Genomic DNA, 17,955 nt, shown 5'->3' on the forward strand with positions numbered 1-17,955 from the left:
GTTATCTGTCCTTTTCCTCTGTATCTACCTGCGTTGTATCAATGAAATTTCCCCATGTGTGGACAATAAAGGATTATCTTATCTTATCTTATTTCCCCCCATGTATGTGTACTTTAACTTGCATACAAGAGTACTTCTTCCACCACAGCTAGATACACGTACACATTCCTATCTCTCAGCTGGAACACCTTGCCCATCAGACCTATATACACAGTGTACAGTATGTAGAATTAAAAAAGACACAAAGAATAGGACTGCTCGTGTGTGGCGCGCTCGGAGGAGGCTGACACGGCACCATTGTGAGAGACTTCCCTTTGATCAGCCGGAGTGAGATGTAGCTAATGCGTGTTGGTAATGCGTACAGGAGCTCGGGCCGATAAGCAGGAGGTGGAATTCAAACGGCATGTATAATGTAGGCCCTGCTGACACCGACTTTTTTTTTCCTTTTGCTGAGTCATAGTTAGTACCTCCACAACCCTGGGAACAGCGATAAGTCCCAAAATGTACACTGCATTAAGTCGGGATTCCAGGAGCAACGTGCCGATACACAGTATACGATATTCAAAAAAGAAGTTGTCAGAGGTGATTGATTTAAGCAGGAAACTTTGTGAAAAAGTGTCCTCCCTTCTGTCCTTCCTTCTCTCTCATCCCCATTTCACACTGTCCTTTCCTGTTTAATAAAGCCTAGGCGAGAGTTTTTTAATGAGTTGTTTCGCAAGCCCGCCGACATCAAAAACGGAGATCCTAAAAAATAATATATAAAATAAAACATATATATTTTTCCTGTTTTCGCGGATTTTCCGATTATTATTTTTTTGCCAAAACCTCAATACAAATAAAAATGTATTCTGCACCAGCAACACCGACCCAGAGTGAGATCACTTGCGTCAGAACGTCAGAGAGCTTTAAAACTCTCGCAAATCACGGCTTCCTAGATCGAACATAGATCCATGAGATCGAATGGTAGATTAACTTAAAGGATGCGGGGTGGGCGTGGCTTTGGCTCGGGCTCCCATTCATTGAACTCGTCGTGTTCGAACAAGGAAATGAAGAATACGCATTTATATCAGAATAATTTTGTCGTTGCCATTTAAGTAGCACAAGTCCTCCTCATGTGGACGTGTCCAGCTCGTCTGTGGAGTCACGCGTTCTCATCTGACGGCATTGGAAGACCCCTACTTCCCGATGATCTGAGCTGCGTGTCCACGACTCGAGCGTGTGAAAGATTCCTACGCCAGTCACTGTGTCCCCCAAGCTGTGGCAAAATTTAATCTAGCTCAATAAGACATTTTCATTGATTGCACACTTTGTGTTCCTGTCACGACTCAATAAAGTTTATCAAACCGACTTGTTTGGTCACGGGATGATTCCTTTTCTGAGAAGCTGTCAGTCTGGGAGTTCCACCTTCCATTAAACAGTTAGTTTATGACATTGCAATGGCAGCGGCCGATCTCTGAAACCTATGGAAGGAATGTTTACTTCAAAAACAAATGACAATGGATGTAAGGGTGTAAAACATGAATACAGGCCATCATAGTACTCCACATTAAAGGGGAAGTTCATTCATTCACCAGGCTTAGGGTTAAAGCAATCACTTTTTGTATCTACTTTATTGTGCAGTTGGCCAACATTTAATCTATAAAATATTGGGATCAGGCTGCAGTGGTGCATCTATTATCTTACATCATTGACATTTTGCTGGAGCCATCTTTTTGAAGGCATTTTTGTACACAGTATAATAAGGGTTATTTTCAATTTCTTGCATTGATAACTGTAATTATGTAGATAATGTAGAGACGTGGTAATAGGGCCTATTCTAAGAATCCAAGAAATGTATTTAGAATAACATTTTATTTTTAAATTCAACTCCGACTTCTGGATGGTAAAAATGTGATTTGATAACGTAAAAATAAAATTGTATTTTTATTTTTATTCCATCCTCCCCTCTTAAAAAATGCCAAGGAAATCTGTTAAACAACAAATTAAAAGACACACGCACTACGGGCAAAAAAACAATCTTTAAAAAAAGAAACGAAAAAGCCCCCATTTCAACTTAATATAGTTGGGAGGTTGGTTTTATTTTGGCTACATGTATCAGATGGTTCACTTTTTATTGACGCTGCAAACATTACATATTTTTTGGAGGGCGGTGGCACTGGACCACGCAGAAGACACACAGAGAACATGTGGTTTGGAGAAAAGTTCAGAAGGATTTTTACTTTATTTTGGGTAAAAAGGACAATAATATCATTGTCATTGCACTCCATCTACTAGCTGCAGAGGGAATTACACAGATGAGAGCAAATACTAGCTTAGCTCCGACATGCTAATACAGCCACACAGTTGTAATGATCTTGATTCAAGTCAGACGTGCTCAGAACGAGTCTGGCAATCATTTATCAACTTCAAAACAGCGCAACAGCGCAATTCAGAATGGAGTTTTTTGACGCTCGGAGGGGAGAGGAGTTTTACCCAGGATTCATCAAACTAGCATGAATTAAGATGAATGATCCAGGTATGTTTTTGATGAGGGAACAATGGCACGACATGGTTAAAAGCTCAAATTCATTTTTTGTCCGATCTCACAGCACTAGTTTATGTCGTGTGACTTATTGGCAGTGGTTGGACTTTGATTAAAAGACCACAGCAGTAATCTGAACTATGACTATTACATAACTGGTTTTTAGATCTTCGCATTGTTAATTATCCAGTTCTTGCGTTGCATTCAACGAACAGTGCTTTTCCACACCCTCGAGGCTGTATCCAGCGGGGACACGCAGTGCTGACTTGTTGGAATGTGAAGGGCAGGAGGAGAGGAATTAGACGGATGTTCTTGGCTTGATTTCAGTGTTGTACAAGCCACAGAGGCATCACTTATGCTGATGCCAAGTCCTTTAAATGTATGGATATGCTATTGTCGCGCGCACAGCTTCGACGGAGAAAATGAAAAGGAAATAAGAGAGCGATTGCTTTCAGAGATCCTTGTGTAATATTGCAGATTCATCTCATTTCTACTGCAATGGCATTTAATAGCAAGCTGTATGTACATCAGAAAACAATCAACTCTGGGCTCTATAGCTATAAACAAATCAAATCGTGATCAGATCTCTGTGACAATATGCTATTTTGGTGATGTCGTTGTTGTTCGGTGATTGCAATTCACTGCTTTTTGCATTCAACCAATCACAGAGAGCGTTCAGAAACAGCAGAGGGCTTTAGTTACCTCTTAAAGAATGTGTGAAAGTACTAAGAAAACATGAATGTAATGGTGATTGTGATGTGAATGTTTCCTTTTCTTGTTAGGCAGTTTTTCCAGTGCACAAATGTGACTTTTTGCAGGAGAAAAATCCACTTTCAATAATTTCATTTTCAACTATGCACTTTATGTTGTTTTCATCCTGTTTTACCTTCTTGGTACCAATCTATTTGGTATTTGACAACAGCAGTGGGCACGTTTACATGGACATGGTGTAAATCAGATAACTAGATCTGATCTGATTTTGGTGTGTTTACATATCCAAGAGAAATTTTAATCAACACCCATTGACATTGTCAGTTAGTCAAATTAACTGTGGAATACAAATGAATTGTAATTAATTTTCATTAAAATTAATTTTCTGTTTCATTTTTATCTTTGGCACATTAATTTGCTCTTTTAGCATAAGTGTTCTTGTCAATCTAGTACAAGGATGAACGACTTTAGTGTGCATGTAAACACTGCTGTCTGAACATGATTCTTTCTAGATGTATTAAGTCAAGATTTGTAGTTACAATACTTCTACACATGCATTTGATATTTATATAGCATAAGAGAAATCAAATAGGCCATAATCACTTGACAGATTGGCCACTGTTTTCAAGGAACAATAAGTTTACCATTATCTGCATTTATAGTAAACAATGACAGCTTTTTGTACAAATCCCCGCTTTACTAGGATTTCTCTCTCGAGTTGAATTATAAATGCTTTCACATATCCTTTGGAGGATTTGCCAGATGCTGCTTGTAAAAACAATTATCCGTGAGGAGGACAGGACAAGAAGATTTAAAGTTGCCCCGTGTAACTTTTCTGTCAGAGCGTCCGCCACTTGTTTATGGTCATTTCTTTGTTTGAAATGTAAATGTGTTTCATACTATACTAACCTAAACTTGCCTCTGCACGGATCTGACTTTGCACCAACTGTTCGTTTAAGGCCATACTGTGGAACATTCAGGGCAAAGACATCACCATGGAGACAATCAGGAAGAAGACTTTCCATAGAAATGACACAGTGCACCTTTAAGTAATTGGCGTAAAGATGAATATGATTTTGAGTCTAGATATTGTAAATCCAATTAGTGGTTAATTTAATTAGCACTATGTTAGATACAAAGGATTATGGTATAAGATATGGTTGATTATAAAATACTTTGAAAATCAGAAATGAATTAACATGCTGTATAGATAAAAATACTGCATACATTTTCTTTAGCCTAATTGACGCAGATTGTTTAGATAAAGTGATGTGGAACGATGAATATACATGGAACAAATTTTAAAAAGGAACACAATGAAAACTACAACATTTAGCCAATAAAACTTTAAAACTTACAGAAAAAGAACGTTAAGCTTCTGGCCAAGAACACTAGGTCCTTGCACTGACATTTTGTTTGTGAGTTTGTGTGCGAGAAGTGGTCAGGTACGGGACATATTTGAAAAGGTCAGGAACAGGCCGAAGAACACATTTAAGTTTGTTGTTCCGGGTCAAGGCCAGACTTAACTTTTCAAAAAGGTCAGTGATGGACAAAGAAAGAAATAATTTGAATTTAGATTTTTTTTTAAGTGTTTGAATCAGTATTGTGAGCTACTCCCGTCCCATTTAAGTAACTCGCAAAGGGATTTCCAAACCATTGGCCGTGACCTGCAGCCGTCCATGCCTGCAGCAGTTTGGGCACCAAAGCAGTGCAAAACATGACACATTTGCATACAACATAAAACGTTTGCAGCCTTCCACAGGGAGGGAGAGAAAAGAGGGGAAGATGTGAAGGGCCAGGGGCTGTGCAGCCAAACTCAGGGCCTGGGGGTTACGGGTTGAAGGGGGCGGGGTTATTCCATTTGACTAAAAATAAATCATACCATGCAGCCAAGTGAATGTGCAGTGACCTGCTAAAACAGTACATCTAGAATTCACCAGAATACAGGGGTCACTCTCCGGACCCCCCCAGACCCACCTCTGCTGTTTAAATACACAGCCCAATCACTCAGAATGTATGTGATGTTTAGCAATTATTAAAACACTTCTAACTGAATAAATGCAAAATAGATACTGTAAGTTTATGCCATATTGTGGAACATTAAAGGTGCCATAACATGCTTTTTTTCACGTTTCGTAGTCTATCCTAAGTGTATAATTGATAATAATAAGGGTTGTGCAACACCCTTAACATAATAGTTAAGGATGTTGCACAACCGACCTTGGACCCCCTCACCAACCCGGAAATGCAAACAGCTTGGTTTGATATTCGCCCCCACCCTTGCGAAGAACGATCTGGCTCCCCCGCCCAACCCGTGAGGGGGAGGGGGGATGGTGACGCGTGACTGTGGTTATGACGCGGTCTTGCCCCACCGCCCGTCAGTTTGAAAATTCGAGGAAAGGATATAGTCTGTACTAGAGCTAAAAACTGCGGGAATCAATCAAAAAAACACTCTGGGTACATATATGAAGCACAAATAGCAATTTAAGAAGGTTAAAAGCTCTGAAAAGTCGATTTAGCATGTTATGGGACCTTCAAAGGCAATGAAATTCGAGCAAGTTGTGTATCTCCAATAAGAAAACTTACAAAGTGCACCTTAAAAAAAGAAAGCATTAGTATTTTGCTAAAGTATTTTGAAGTGCAACCTTCAGTTCTTTAGAATGAGTAAATCCTTTCATTGCCCCCGACAGCGACAACAGAAATGCAAGGCCGGGCTGCAGAAAAATGAAACAGTCCCACATAATTGCTTTAGCCTCGGAGACACATGTTTTGATGGTAGCTCTTCCGCCCGGGAAAGTTAGTTCTGGTCCAGCACTTTACTTCTCATCTGTCGACTTGTTTCTTCTCACGCTCGAGAAGTGAGAAGTCACATTTCTGGACTTTTAAGCTGCAGTCCACAATCCCATGGACGTCCTTCATGCACATTTTCAGAAGGTCTTGGAGTCACCTTGGAAAGCCCGATATGGTTGAGACCGTGCAGCGTAACGCAACTTACCAGCCGGGCAACAAAGCGGACCAGAAATGACTTTGGCGGTAGGAGGAGCGGCCGGATAGGTCACTTCCAACATTGTGCGTGAATAATGAAGCAGCTCCTTAAATCCACTGTAATTAACATGTGGCCATTTCACACCGATTTATGGCTCAAGTTATTTCTTCAAGTATCAATTGTTTTTCTCACCACAAACCCCCCTCTCCACGTGTCGTATGGCGCGTGGGTGTCTGCGGTCCAAAGGTTATCATAGATGCATTATATAATGCACTTGTAGGCGTCACTAAGTACTTATTTTTTATGGACAATACAGTTGGGGCTGTAAAGTGTGTAATTTAAGCAAATGTTACAATTATGCAGTGTTTGCACAAGTTTAATAATTTTGCTTTTAAGCAAAATGGTAATAGGATATGTAAAACCACATTCTCTTTGTTTTAGGAGTTTTAGCAGCAAAAAGAACAAAAGAAGTAATACAAGTGTTAAACAGTGTTGTGACAGTTAAATCATTATTTGTCAGGTTTATTGGCTTAAATGTGTACTATTTTTAATCAACTAATTAGATCCTGGCATTCGAATGCCACAATTTCAGTATAATCTGTCACTCGACAGGCAGTACATTGTTTCGAAACAGAAAATGTAAAAGCTGAATAATAAATGTCAGGTATTCGGTCCACACATTTTACTTATCAATCTTGTGTCTTTGAGTCCTTCCAACAGACAACAATCATGAAAATTGTTTCTACTTTGTAAAGGACAAATTTCTAGTAGTATTATTGGAATTTAGACATGCTCTTGAGTGTTAGAACTTACTGAAACAACACATAACGTTGCACCAGTCAACACTCCCTCGTCTGCATTTGCCCTCACTGGGAGTAGTGGGAATCACATTAATTAAAAAATAAATAAATTGCTATCCATTAAGCAACGTGCCTTGACATATAGGATTCAAACTGTTGCAGAAGACCTGAGTCCGGAAAAAAATGAGCTCAAGGCAAGCCAACCTCGTAAACGCAAAGAAAAAAGCGTGAAGGAAAATACAACTCCAGGTATATTTTTGCATTCAACATGTCATTTAATACTTTAAAACTTTATGCACATTTTTGTTTTATGTGCAGAAACTCAGTGGTGATGTTAATAAAAAAGGTAAAAAAAACATCTGCAGTTTGATGATAAAAAGTTACATTCTACAACAGATTTCTGACCGGTCCTTGGCCACTGGTAATAAATACCATGTCACGTATCTCACCAATGTCTCTAAATTGAATAAACGATCAAATTGTCATCATGTCTTTAAAAACAGACCGCACTCGACTTCAAGAAAACACTTAGCATCGCTGTGATAACCGCCTCTGCAATCTGCCAAATAATGATGTTCCCACGTGAATATATTCTACGGGTAAAACCTTCAAAACATCTCCAGCTTGTCCATCCGAGGAGATTGGAAAAACGGCTTCTAATAATGCTATTCATGAAGCAGAATCGCATCCATTAGCTTTTCAATTTCCAACAGTAATCTTTTACATGGTTAGGAGCGTCACATGGAAATAACCTTATGAATACCAACCAGCTGTAATCCTTTTATCTGCGTGCTGGACTCATGAAGATTAAAGCCATCAAGTGGAGATTGTCAATTCTCATCTTTTTCAAATTGTCTGTATCAGAAATTGACAATGCGAGCGCGTCCACGGCGTTCTCCGCTCGCGTGGCCCGTGGCCCGTGGCCCCCTGCCCCCTCCGCTCTCACGCGCCACGTCAGACACAGGGGCGGGGCTTACCGGGGTTGAATCCAAGCTCTGGGGGAAAAAAAGGATCGTGCCGACGTTATCATGACAAAGTGAAATTCTAAGTTTAATTTTGCATTTGTTGGGTCTCGAATTCATCTTCTTTACTGGAACCTTTTATGTTTGAAATTAAAAATGTAAAACAGGACTTGAAGAGCAACTAAACGCCAGAACCGATTAACTGTGTAAATAGGTCTAAAATAGATACACATTCCTGGCCTTGTTTTGTCATTTTAGTGCATATTTGTTAAAAAATCTGACTTTTGGGTCCAAAGCTGTGCCTGCATTGTCCTCTTTGGATTCAACCCCTGTGAGCCCCGCCCCTGTGCTTGAGAGCCGAGAGGGGAGGGGCCAAGCGAGCAAATAACGCTGTGGACGCGCTAGCATTGTTATTAGCATCTTAGCATCGGGTGAATGTCCGCTCTTATCCAGACTAGACAGTCAGTCCGAGCCATGTTTCCTGTCGGCAGCCGCTGTCAATCCCCGCCTCCTCACCTGCTCCTCCCACCCCCTCCCCCCCACCTGTTGTCTCCACAGAGATGGCATGTGACGCAGCCATGCCAAATTACAGGTCAGATCCGTGGTGAGGCGATCCAGCTCACAGTAAGGTATTTTTGAGCAATTAAAAGCACCTGTCTTTGAATAAATGTTAATTTAATGCCATGCTGTGGAATATTACAGACAAAGCAATCACACAACAATGCCCAATATTCAGATTTTTATTGAAATTTAGTTTTCCTTTAGTTTGAAGGAAAAATAAAAAGATGACAAAAATCAGAAAGACACCGTGCCAAAGTGGTTAATATCGTCACCATACAGTGAAAAGTTTGAATCCAAAAACAGACGAATCAGCTTGCAAAATGAGTTTAGAAAAAAAAGGGCCGTTTATCACCTTATTTAAGAAATGCAGACTAACCGGTGCTGTTCGGGAATAACACGTTTTGTATCATAGTCAGAATTGATTGAAATCTCGCCACACTGTGAAGATGCTGTTTGTGTTTGTGATCCGAGACGCCCAGACCTTGTAGAGCTGCTCGTTCTGAATGGAAGGAATTGGATTAAGACACTGGAGCATAGCGAGCACAAGGCCGAATGTAATAATGAGATTTCTGTGGTCAAAGCCTGCAACCTCCACCCGCTGCGCACATGTTTATTGCAACACAAATCAGTATTGTGGGTCCGGCTTCACAGAATTTCTGCTGAAAAAAATTTGCTAGAAAACCAAAGGACTGATACAGGCTATTAGCCTTGAGGTTTATACAGTAGGAGTTTTGCAGCAGGATGCAACTTTTACTCTGAAAAATGAATGCAGGGATACATGAGAACTTCTGGTACATTCACCACAGCAAACATCTTTTATTCTGCAGAAATCGGACTACTGATTAGCATAAATTACACCTGATGTAACGGACTCAAGTGGGCGTGGACTCGAATTTCCGCCATCTTGTTTGAGTCGTCCTCGGATTTTCCATGTTCCGACTTGTACATTTTGACTGGAACACGCTTCCAACTCGCAATTTCTACTCCAAAAAATTCTGATCCAAAGTCAGAAAATCAAATAAAGTTGTTCCCTGCGTTTGATGGAAGATTATGCTAATGATGCTAATGTTTGCTAATAGTCTACACAAAGCTAATGTAAACCAAAGGAAACATTCGCTCTCAAACATTGCTTTCTAAACTGGAAATGTAATAACAATGTCTGTGTAAAGAAAATAAATTTCTGAGCTTTATTTTGGCTGATTTGAGCATAGTTTGATTTTATACAAACCCAGGTTTGCTGGTGCTGTGTGGTGGGATTTTAGTATGACACATCCTGCAGTGGCACAAAATTCCTTGCCTGGATAGTCCAGAATGATATCTCTCTCTGTATAAATATACAGATTGATATCAGCCCGGTCACAGTTTGCATCTCCACGAATTCAGATGGGTATGCTTGACAGGTTGATTAGCCAATCAGAGACATGCATGGATGGATCGTCCGTATCATAACAAACATGACAGCTTATGGGGGAAAAAAGGCAGGTAAAAATATCACAGGGACTAAAAAACATGAAGGATTTCATAAGGGAAGCACTAAACGTTGTGAAACTGAAGTGAGAGAAATGTTATTTTGTTTCAAATGATGGATAACCAATTCTTTTCACATGTGTCACGGATATAAACTAATCTGAATAAACAGTTCTGTTTGAGTTTGACACAAAGTGCGACGAAGAACAGGGTGACCAGACTAGTAAAAAACAAGTTAAGAATTTAAGTGTGTATTTTGGATCACAGGCAACAAAATTCAATGTTTTAGATCTATAAAAAAGAATATTAAGTCTTCATTACATTTAGTAAAAGCGATTGCACATACTTACAATTTAAAGTGTTTTTTTCTTGCATACACACCACACTACCTCCAAAGCAAACAAAGGCCTTTTAAATCAATTAACCTTTATCAGACGGATGGCTGGATGTGCTGTTTTCTCATGACATTGACGCGTCCGGCAGCCCCCCGGACCCTGCTCTTTATCTAATAAGATTTGGTCCAGGGTGATATTTGCACCAGAAAACACTCCATATCAATCTCTTCACCTCAATTCAACTCTCACTGCAGTATAATGGCAGTGTTTAAAGGTGCACTATGTAACATTTCTGAGAGGTAGAGGGTCCGCTACCTGCTGTTTCCATGGAGATGTTATTCCTTTACCTAGAATGTTCTACTCTAAGGTATTCTTGCATTAATTCAGTTGCAGGTGTTTTTATTGCTGTGGAAAAAAATGAAATACTTGACTTGTTGTTGCTTTCTTGTTTCCATGGAGATAGATAAGTTTAATGCCATACTGTGGGACATTCCCGGCTGAGCAATACCAACTCAATCTAAGCTTCCATGAGCAAATCTACGTGGTACACCTTCAAGAATACCAGCAGTTAAAAGACTATTTGGATTTAACATGTATTCAAAAAGTATTTATTCAATCGACAAACCTATTCTTACAAAAACAGCAGACATTTCCTGCACAAACCTTACATTTGGTACAAGGATAACCTGTAGTTTGAGCTCCACTGTGAAAACAATTGCAGGTGACATAAATAAGTAAAACCACGCAGACCAACCCTCTTGTGAGCCGATCCCTAAGTCAAGGGCAGGTTAGTGTGGATGTGCCATTCTGAGATTCCGCTGGAGATGCAGCTGGTGCATTGCTGTTGCCAGGAAAAGAATGGCCACCTTTATCATCTGGGGCCTGAAGCTTGATTAGATGGTGCACTTCAGCTCTGAGCATGGCCCAATTTGTCAAACTGTTGGAGCACAAAAGGTTGGAGTTTACCTTTACCAGGAGCAAGATGGAGACATTTTGGTTTGATACATGGTGAATTTTTGTATCTCAATATGATAGTATGACTTCAATTCTACTCAAAACAAAATATTAACTTTCTTTTAGTGACTTCAACCAGCACCAAGCTCAAGAGGTATAGTTTGAGGAAAATTCTAATTACCAATGAACTCTGATTGATCATAAGTTGAGCTTTGGTGACATGCTGCGTGAGAGGGGTCAGCTGAGTGGGAAGATTTAGGGGCCTTTTTCCAGACGAGTAAAGAGGAAGTCCAGTGATGCCCATCTTCTTCACTATGACTTCTGTGAGCTTTCTTCAGGCTCTTCTTCTTCAAGAGCAATAGATGTAAGCGCTCCTATCTTAAACACTGCTCATGGAAGGAATCTACTTACTTTGCTAAACTGCCAGATTTATGGTCAACATGTACCGTGTTTTGTGTTAATTGTTTGAATTGAAAATGTCTGCAGCAAAAGCATTTGCCCTATTGGGGACACAAATAAAGTAAAGTTGACTAAACCATTTTTATTGTTGGCTTTCGACAGTCATTAATCTTAAACTAATTAGATGAACCGCGTAAGCTGAGTAAAACAATGGTATTAAGTAAGGAAGTGAATAAAGTAACACAAGAACTATTAAGATATACACTCCTGTAGCTTGTAGCCCGTTGTCTTTTACAGAAACTGATGTTTTCTTGTGAATCGTTGCTTTTCGGGTACAATCTCGTCCAGTGAAGTCGGTTGAGGCCGACAGTGGCTCGGACTGCATCAGTATTGGTGATGAGGGAGCAAAGTAGACCTCCATAAAGATGAGCACGAAGCTGATGGATTTATCGATCCGCTCGGGCATCTCACAGTTCCTCCTCTATGACACGGAGCCTTCCACACGCCTACTGCCTCCGAAGTTACGCTCACACACATCAGTATTCCCAACAGCTCCAGCCTCCATCGTTTCCCCGTCGCACTTTCAACTATGTGCAATAGCGTCCCTCTCTTCCTCTTTACCTAAGCCACCCGCTGTTAGCAAGCTCAAAGTATCCTAAAGCGTTTCAAAGCCTTGTAAGATTCCCTCAAGATAACCCATTAGCGTTTAAGACTTGTGTGTTTATTTACCTCACAGGAAAAAAAGTGTGTCTGTCCTGGGTCCCTGGTTAAATGTCCAAGTTGCAACTGTTTTGGTGCAGGACTGACAGTGCTCTAAACACAGCGATAATGAATGGGCTTTGGGGAGCCGTTGCTGACTTGCTGCGGCTGGATAATGAGATTAGATGGAGCGCACACGGGGCCTGTTAGCTGCATGAGGCCCCCTTTAAGCAAAAAAACATGATGAGAAAAGAGACAGGAAGGAGCAACGATGTGTCAAATAACTTTAGGAGAAACAGCACAAACAGGCAGATCTTGGGAATACATCAAACAATCACATTCTCATTAAAATATCTGGGACAAAACTTTGTGCAGATAGAAACATACTAAATGGTAGGGGTAGAGGGTCCGTCACCTTCTTGTCTCCAAACATTAAGTAGTAGTAGTAGTTGTTTCATCTTAGTTTAAGAGTCAAAAGAAAACGACTTGGTCCAAATTTATTAAAAAACATGAATGCAATAATTAGATTTATCACACCCCCATACCCACAAATGAAGTAAGAGCATTTTAAAACAATTCGATGTCTACGTATATAAAGATAAAAATGATATAGCATTTTGAAGATGGTATATGCAATTTCTACCAGATTGAAATGGATAGTAATCAATTCGTTTTATGATTGTTATTCAGTAAAACTAAACTCAAAAAATGAAATGAATTGAATATAATGGTGCCTTTGACTTTCTATTTATATGAATGAATGTCCTTTTGTATGAACGTATTCTCTTTTTTATTCTATTCATTTATTTATTGCAGTATACATCTATGAAGAAGATGTAATGCATTTTGATAATTGGAAAAAATAAATGACTCTACTAATGTCAATGGCATGAAGAAGAGTACTCTCTCTGGTACTCTCATCGAGCGTTCCCCGCATAGATCAAACGTTACCCTGTAGTTGAATGAATGTCCACCTTTAGCACTCCAGACTTTTATCAATTTCAGCTGAATTTTAGTAAAATCCTGTATTACTAGATCTTGTGCATACATATGGCACTCCAATGCTTTGGAAGGTCTCATCTACTGATTTAATTCAAGGTGAGTTCTTTCCCCAAGTACAAAACCTCCTTCAATAGTGCCGTGAACCCCACTTAACACTCAACTTTATGCGGGACAGCAAACATCAACATCTATCAGCGGAATTTAAGGCCAGGAATTATGCAAAAAAAATGGAAAAGTTGCACAAAGTTTGAAGTACATACTATCACTTTAAAGATATGAAGACGTGCAAGTGCTCAGAGTTTAAACTGTCGACATTATGTATAAGAGCTTGATTAACTTTGCTTCAGGGTTCAAACTGCACAATACTGACTAAGAATTAATTAACAGGCTTCACAGTTTTGTCTTTCCTGAGGTGAACCAACAAGCCAGAAGCGTTTTACACTCAAGAACCAACAATTTTAATACAAAAAAACATTCCAAGGAGGCAGCTAACTGTGACCAAATCTAGCACAAGATCTGATGATGGTCCTGTTGGCATGTTTACACTAAAGAATGGGTCAAATACAGATGATGATCATAATTAACCTTAAACTAAACCCTTAACCAATCACTGGGCATAGATACCTGATGAGTAACATGTTTATCATTGGGGAAGACATGCTTGCATTACAAATATTATCTGCATTTTGATGGCTGCATAGAAACAACTGAGGACAAATGAACACTGAAGCAGTAAAAAATACAATTGCAAACTCAGGTGCACCTTTTGAGAAACAATCACTGCAGATAATGAACTCTTATAATGCTCACTTCCACTGCCCTCCCCATGGACTGACCTGTATAAGTTCTATTAAGTGCAACACAATTGCAAAAACAGTATAAACAGCAACATTATTGGCACTTTCCTTTTCCCTTAATTTTGAGCAAATTGAGCAAAAGAAATGGAAGGCATGTTTCCTCTGACCTTCATTCTACAGCTTTTCATTCATGTATTTAATGCATATATGTACATATTGTGTTGAACGGAAAGTGAATCCATTATTTGATCAAAGGCACAGTTAGAGCAAATCCATGTATCTTTTGTAACACCAGCAGTATAAAGCCACAGTGTAGCCTTTATGTTTAGCTATTTGTGTATGATCAGAATGGCAATATTCTCTGTACATTATGCTCTTGAGATGATAACTCTTATCGCAGGAAATACAGGTTTCTTTAGATTACAGAGTTGAGATAGTCGAGTGGTTACTCACTGAGGAGAAGTTGTGAGCTCCGCAGGGCTCTCCTCTGTATTTACACGACAGGAGCATGTCATCCAGCTGGTGGCTAAGGCGGTCCATAAACTCCAGGTTGGTTCCCTCAAAGTTCCTGGGTGGCAGAAAGAGCCTGAAGTCTGACAGTTTGTTGAACCATGCATGGCTGTCCTCCTGCAGAAGGTCCAGCACCAGTGGTCTGACAGTCCTGTTGGCCAGGAGCAGGCCCAACCAGTGGCCCGCGAAGTACAGGTCGCTCTTGGTGAGTTTGTAGAGGCGGATGGGGTTGTTGTTGCAGATAGTGACTGCAGGAAAGGGCAGCTCTTTGGCCCACTCTGTGTGGACTCGAGTGTAAGTGGGGAACGAGAGCCAGTGCAGCAGGCGGTTAGAGGACCAGGACAGCAGCAGTCCTATGGAGGTGCACAGAGCGATCAGCCAGAACGCCCTTCGCCCCACTGACCCTCCAGGCAAGCACACATGTCTGAGGCCGTGCAGACGTGTGCGGGACAGCAGTGTGGAGGTGAGGCGGCTCAGAGACGCCTTCCCGTGCCGCTGCCGGCCCCTCCGAATCATAACCGGGGAACCTCGACGGAAACAGCGTCCCTCCAGGGCCATGGCAGCCCACAGCACGCCTAGAGCCACGGGGAACACGGGGAAGCCTTCATCTGCCAGCCAGGATGCAGGGGCTGGGGCCCACATGAAGCTCCAGGGCAAATCCACTCCTGTAGTCCACACCAGGGGAAGTCTTTGGCCCAACAAGACTCAGAAGAAGCTGGTTCTGATCGGATGATCCAAATAAACTTTTTGAAAGTGTTTCCAAACTAATAATGGTCCTACAGAGTTGAAGCAAACCAGGCAGCACCTACTTGTTGGTTGACTCTCCCATCCCTCCACTTAACATGGCTCCAGTCATCCAAAACAGCTGAAAGAACACAGGGCAAATGTGCTCTAAGCAAGGTGGCTTCTACATGAGTGACTCCAGCATCCAGCGCCGTTAGTGTGACAGTGAACAAGAGAGGATGAGACGCGGAGAGCTGCCGAGCAGGCGAGGGAGGGAGGGAGGGGACACGAGGAGAGGACGGAATACAAAACACTGAGGGCTAAGCACAGAGCGAAAAATAAATGAAAGAGGAGTAGGTAATTCAAATAATGAGCTGCAGAAGAGGAATTAGTTGGTGTGGAGAAGTCTTAGCTCGTTCCGGCGCGGTGCTTCTTCAGTAGTGCCGGTCAGCTCCTTGTCACAAGCCTGTGCCAGCTGTAAATGAATTCACAAGTGGTCCAAGCCCGTTTGTTTTCTGCCACTTCTTACGCCTGGACTCCCTTTGTAACGTCAGCTCTGTGTGCGCGGCGTGCTTTAACCAGTTTTATGAGTTCCTGAGGGCGACCGGCACAGCACAGCAGCACGCGGCAGCCTCATCCCGGAGTAGACTCGCTCCTCGCCACAGCAGTCACAGCCGGGAACACGCTCCGACACACTTTTCACATGGAGCGGCGCACACGCGAGCGCTAAGCCACGCGCCGCGCACTCACAGCAAACGACCGGACCACAGATAATCGGCTGTCACACCCTCCGGGCGTTTCTCCCAGTTGCTTTTGTATTCCTCTCATGTGCTCCGCGGGGTCTAAAAATACTCTCCCCTGGATCAAATCCGTCCAACTCTCTGCGCTCCTCCTTCTCCTTTCACTCGCTCTGCTGTCAGTCAAGCCCCGTGAGTTCGTCGTCCTCCTCCTCCTCTCTGTTCTCTCTCCTCCGTGTGACTTCTTTCCATTCACTGATCCGTCGCTCGTCAGCTGAGGCGGATTGTTGCTCGTCCTGCGCCGCAGCTCGGTACGCGCAGCCAGCCGGTGGAGTCCGTCACTGGAGAGAGCGCCGGTCTCTGTGTGCGCCTCTCTTCATCCCTCTCTCTCTGTGGGTCTGCCGCTAAAGCTGAGGAGCACACAGGGACAACCGTGTGTGTGTGTGTGTGTGTGTGTGTGTGTGTGTGTGTAGGTGTAGGTGTGTGTGTGTGTAGGTGTGTGTTTGTGTTTGCGTTTGTGTGTGTGGGGGAGGTGGCAAGTGCACTAGACAAGAGGATGAGGCTTGAGGATGAAATCTGATTCCAGAAACAGCCGATCAGGGTTGTAAGTGTTGTTTTAATTTAAGGAAAAAAATAAGTAAAAAATGATTAGATTAGGTTGATTTTGTGTTCCTCAGGAATGTTTCTCACGTCTGTTCGCTGGATGTGTTTAGAAAGTTGCTTCTGGCAGCTAGATTAGACAATTTCTTACCTAAATATTCAACACAATTTATTTTTTGTAGCGCCCAAAAGCACAGCAGTTGGCTCGAAGGGCGAGATATCCCACAAGGCATGTTAAACCGCATATCTTTTGCAGGATTAGACCTTTTTTAAGTAAGTACTGTATATTTTCTGGAAGTGATTAATGTTTTTAATGGTCTTATGTAAACTACACAGCCCAAAATCCTGTGAGCAAGTGGTAACTTTATATTGGCACAAAACTAACTGTTGCATTAATTTTAAAGGATCCAGGCATAAACCATGGATCATAATTTGGCATTGGGTTCATTGTAAACCAAAATGTATCCATTCAAATCCTGTTAAAAACTACAACCTTTTAATGATAGAATTTCCCCGTAAAGTGTAAGTGCTGTTAATGTCAAAGGGATATATTTAACTCTGCATAATCCTGTGTCTGATAATAAAATAATAAGTATTGAGCTGTGAGCGGGGATAGGGGGTGGGTGAAAGCACTCAAGAATGCGTAAATCAATTGAAATACAACTTGATTAATTTAATCAAGAGCGAAGACTGTTAGAACATGGCAGAAAGTCAATATGACATAATATGTCCTCTTTAACATTAATGATATAATTGTGTTGTAAATGTTTATTTAATACAGTTCAATATACACTAACCCGGTAGGCTTTATTAGATAGGACAGCTTTTTAGTGTGAACTGGGGATGAGACATGCAGTAGTTGGGGCATTAACAAAGTTTGAACGGTGTTGAGAATTTTCTCTGCTGTGATATTTCTGAACATTAAAAATTGCAACTTACGTACACATCAGCACAAACTAAATAAGATATTTTGTCGAAAAAATGCAGTTGTATCGTCTGGACTTTAGAAAAACAAAACGTTTCGACTCTCCTCCAAGAGTCAGGTTTTATATCCTACCCTGCCCACCGGGCGGGACCTCCTGATAAAGACGAGGATTCTAAGCAGGAGAAAAGATGGTTTGAAAGAGGAAATAAGGAGGCAATCTTTGTTAAAAAAAATTTAATTCTTCTTTAAAGCAAAATAGAGGTTTA

General features: G+C 41.2%; 1 protein-coding gene across 4 annotated transcripts in view; it reads right to left on the reverse strand.

The window, feature by feature from the left end:
* The window catches only part of asic2 (acid-sensing (proton-gated) ion channel 2), a 472,730-nt gene that overhangs the window by 186,455 nt on the left and 268,320 nt on the right, over positions 1-17,955 (reverse strand). For 3 of the 4 annotated variants that reach the window (XM_072442935.1, XM_072442934.1, XM_072442936.1), the window contains exon 1: positions 14,648-16,365. The exons of the other annotated variant lie outside the window; for it this stretch is intronic. In XM_072442935.1, the coding sequence (XP_072299036.1) occupies positions 14,648-15,346 (699 nt within the window). In that variant the 5' untranslated portion in view covers positions 15,347-16,365. Of the gene's footprint in view, positions 1-14,647; positions 16,366-17,955 lie in introns of those variants that run through there. 4 annotated transcript variants of the gene reach the window in all.

Source organism: Eucyclogobius newberryi, unplaced genomic scaffold (assembly GCF_026437365.1).
Source record: "Eucyclogobius newberryi isolate DKJ021-1_F unplaced genomic scaffold, fEucNew1.0.hap1 SCAF_13, whole genome shotgun sequence".
In the NCBI taxonomy this organism is placed as follows: Eukaryota; Metazoa; Chordata; class Actinopteri; order Gobiiformes; family Gobiidae; genus Eucyclogobius; species Eucyclogobius newberryi.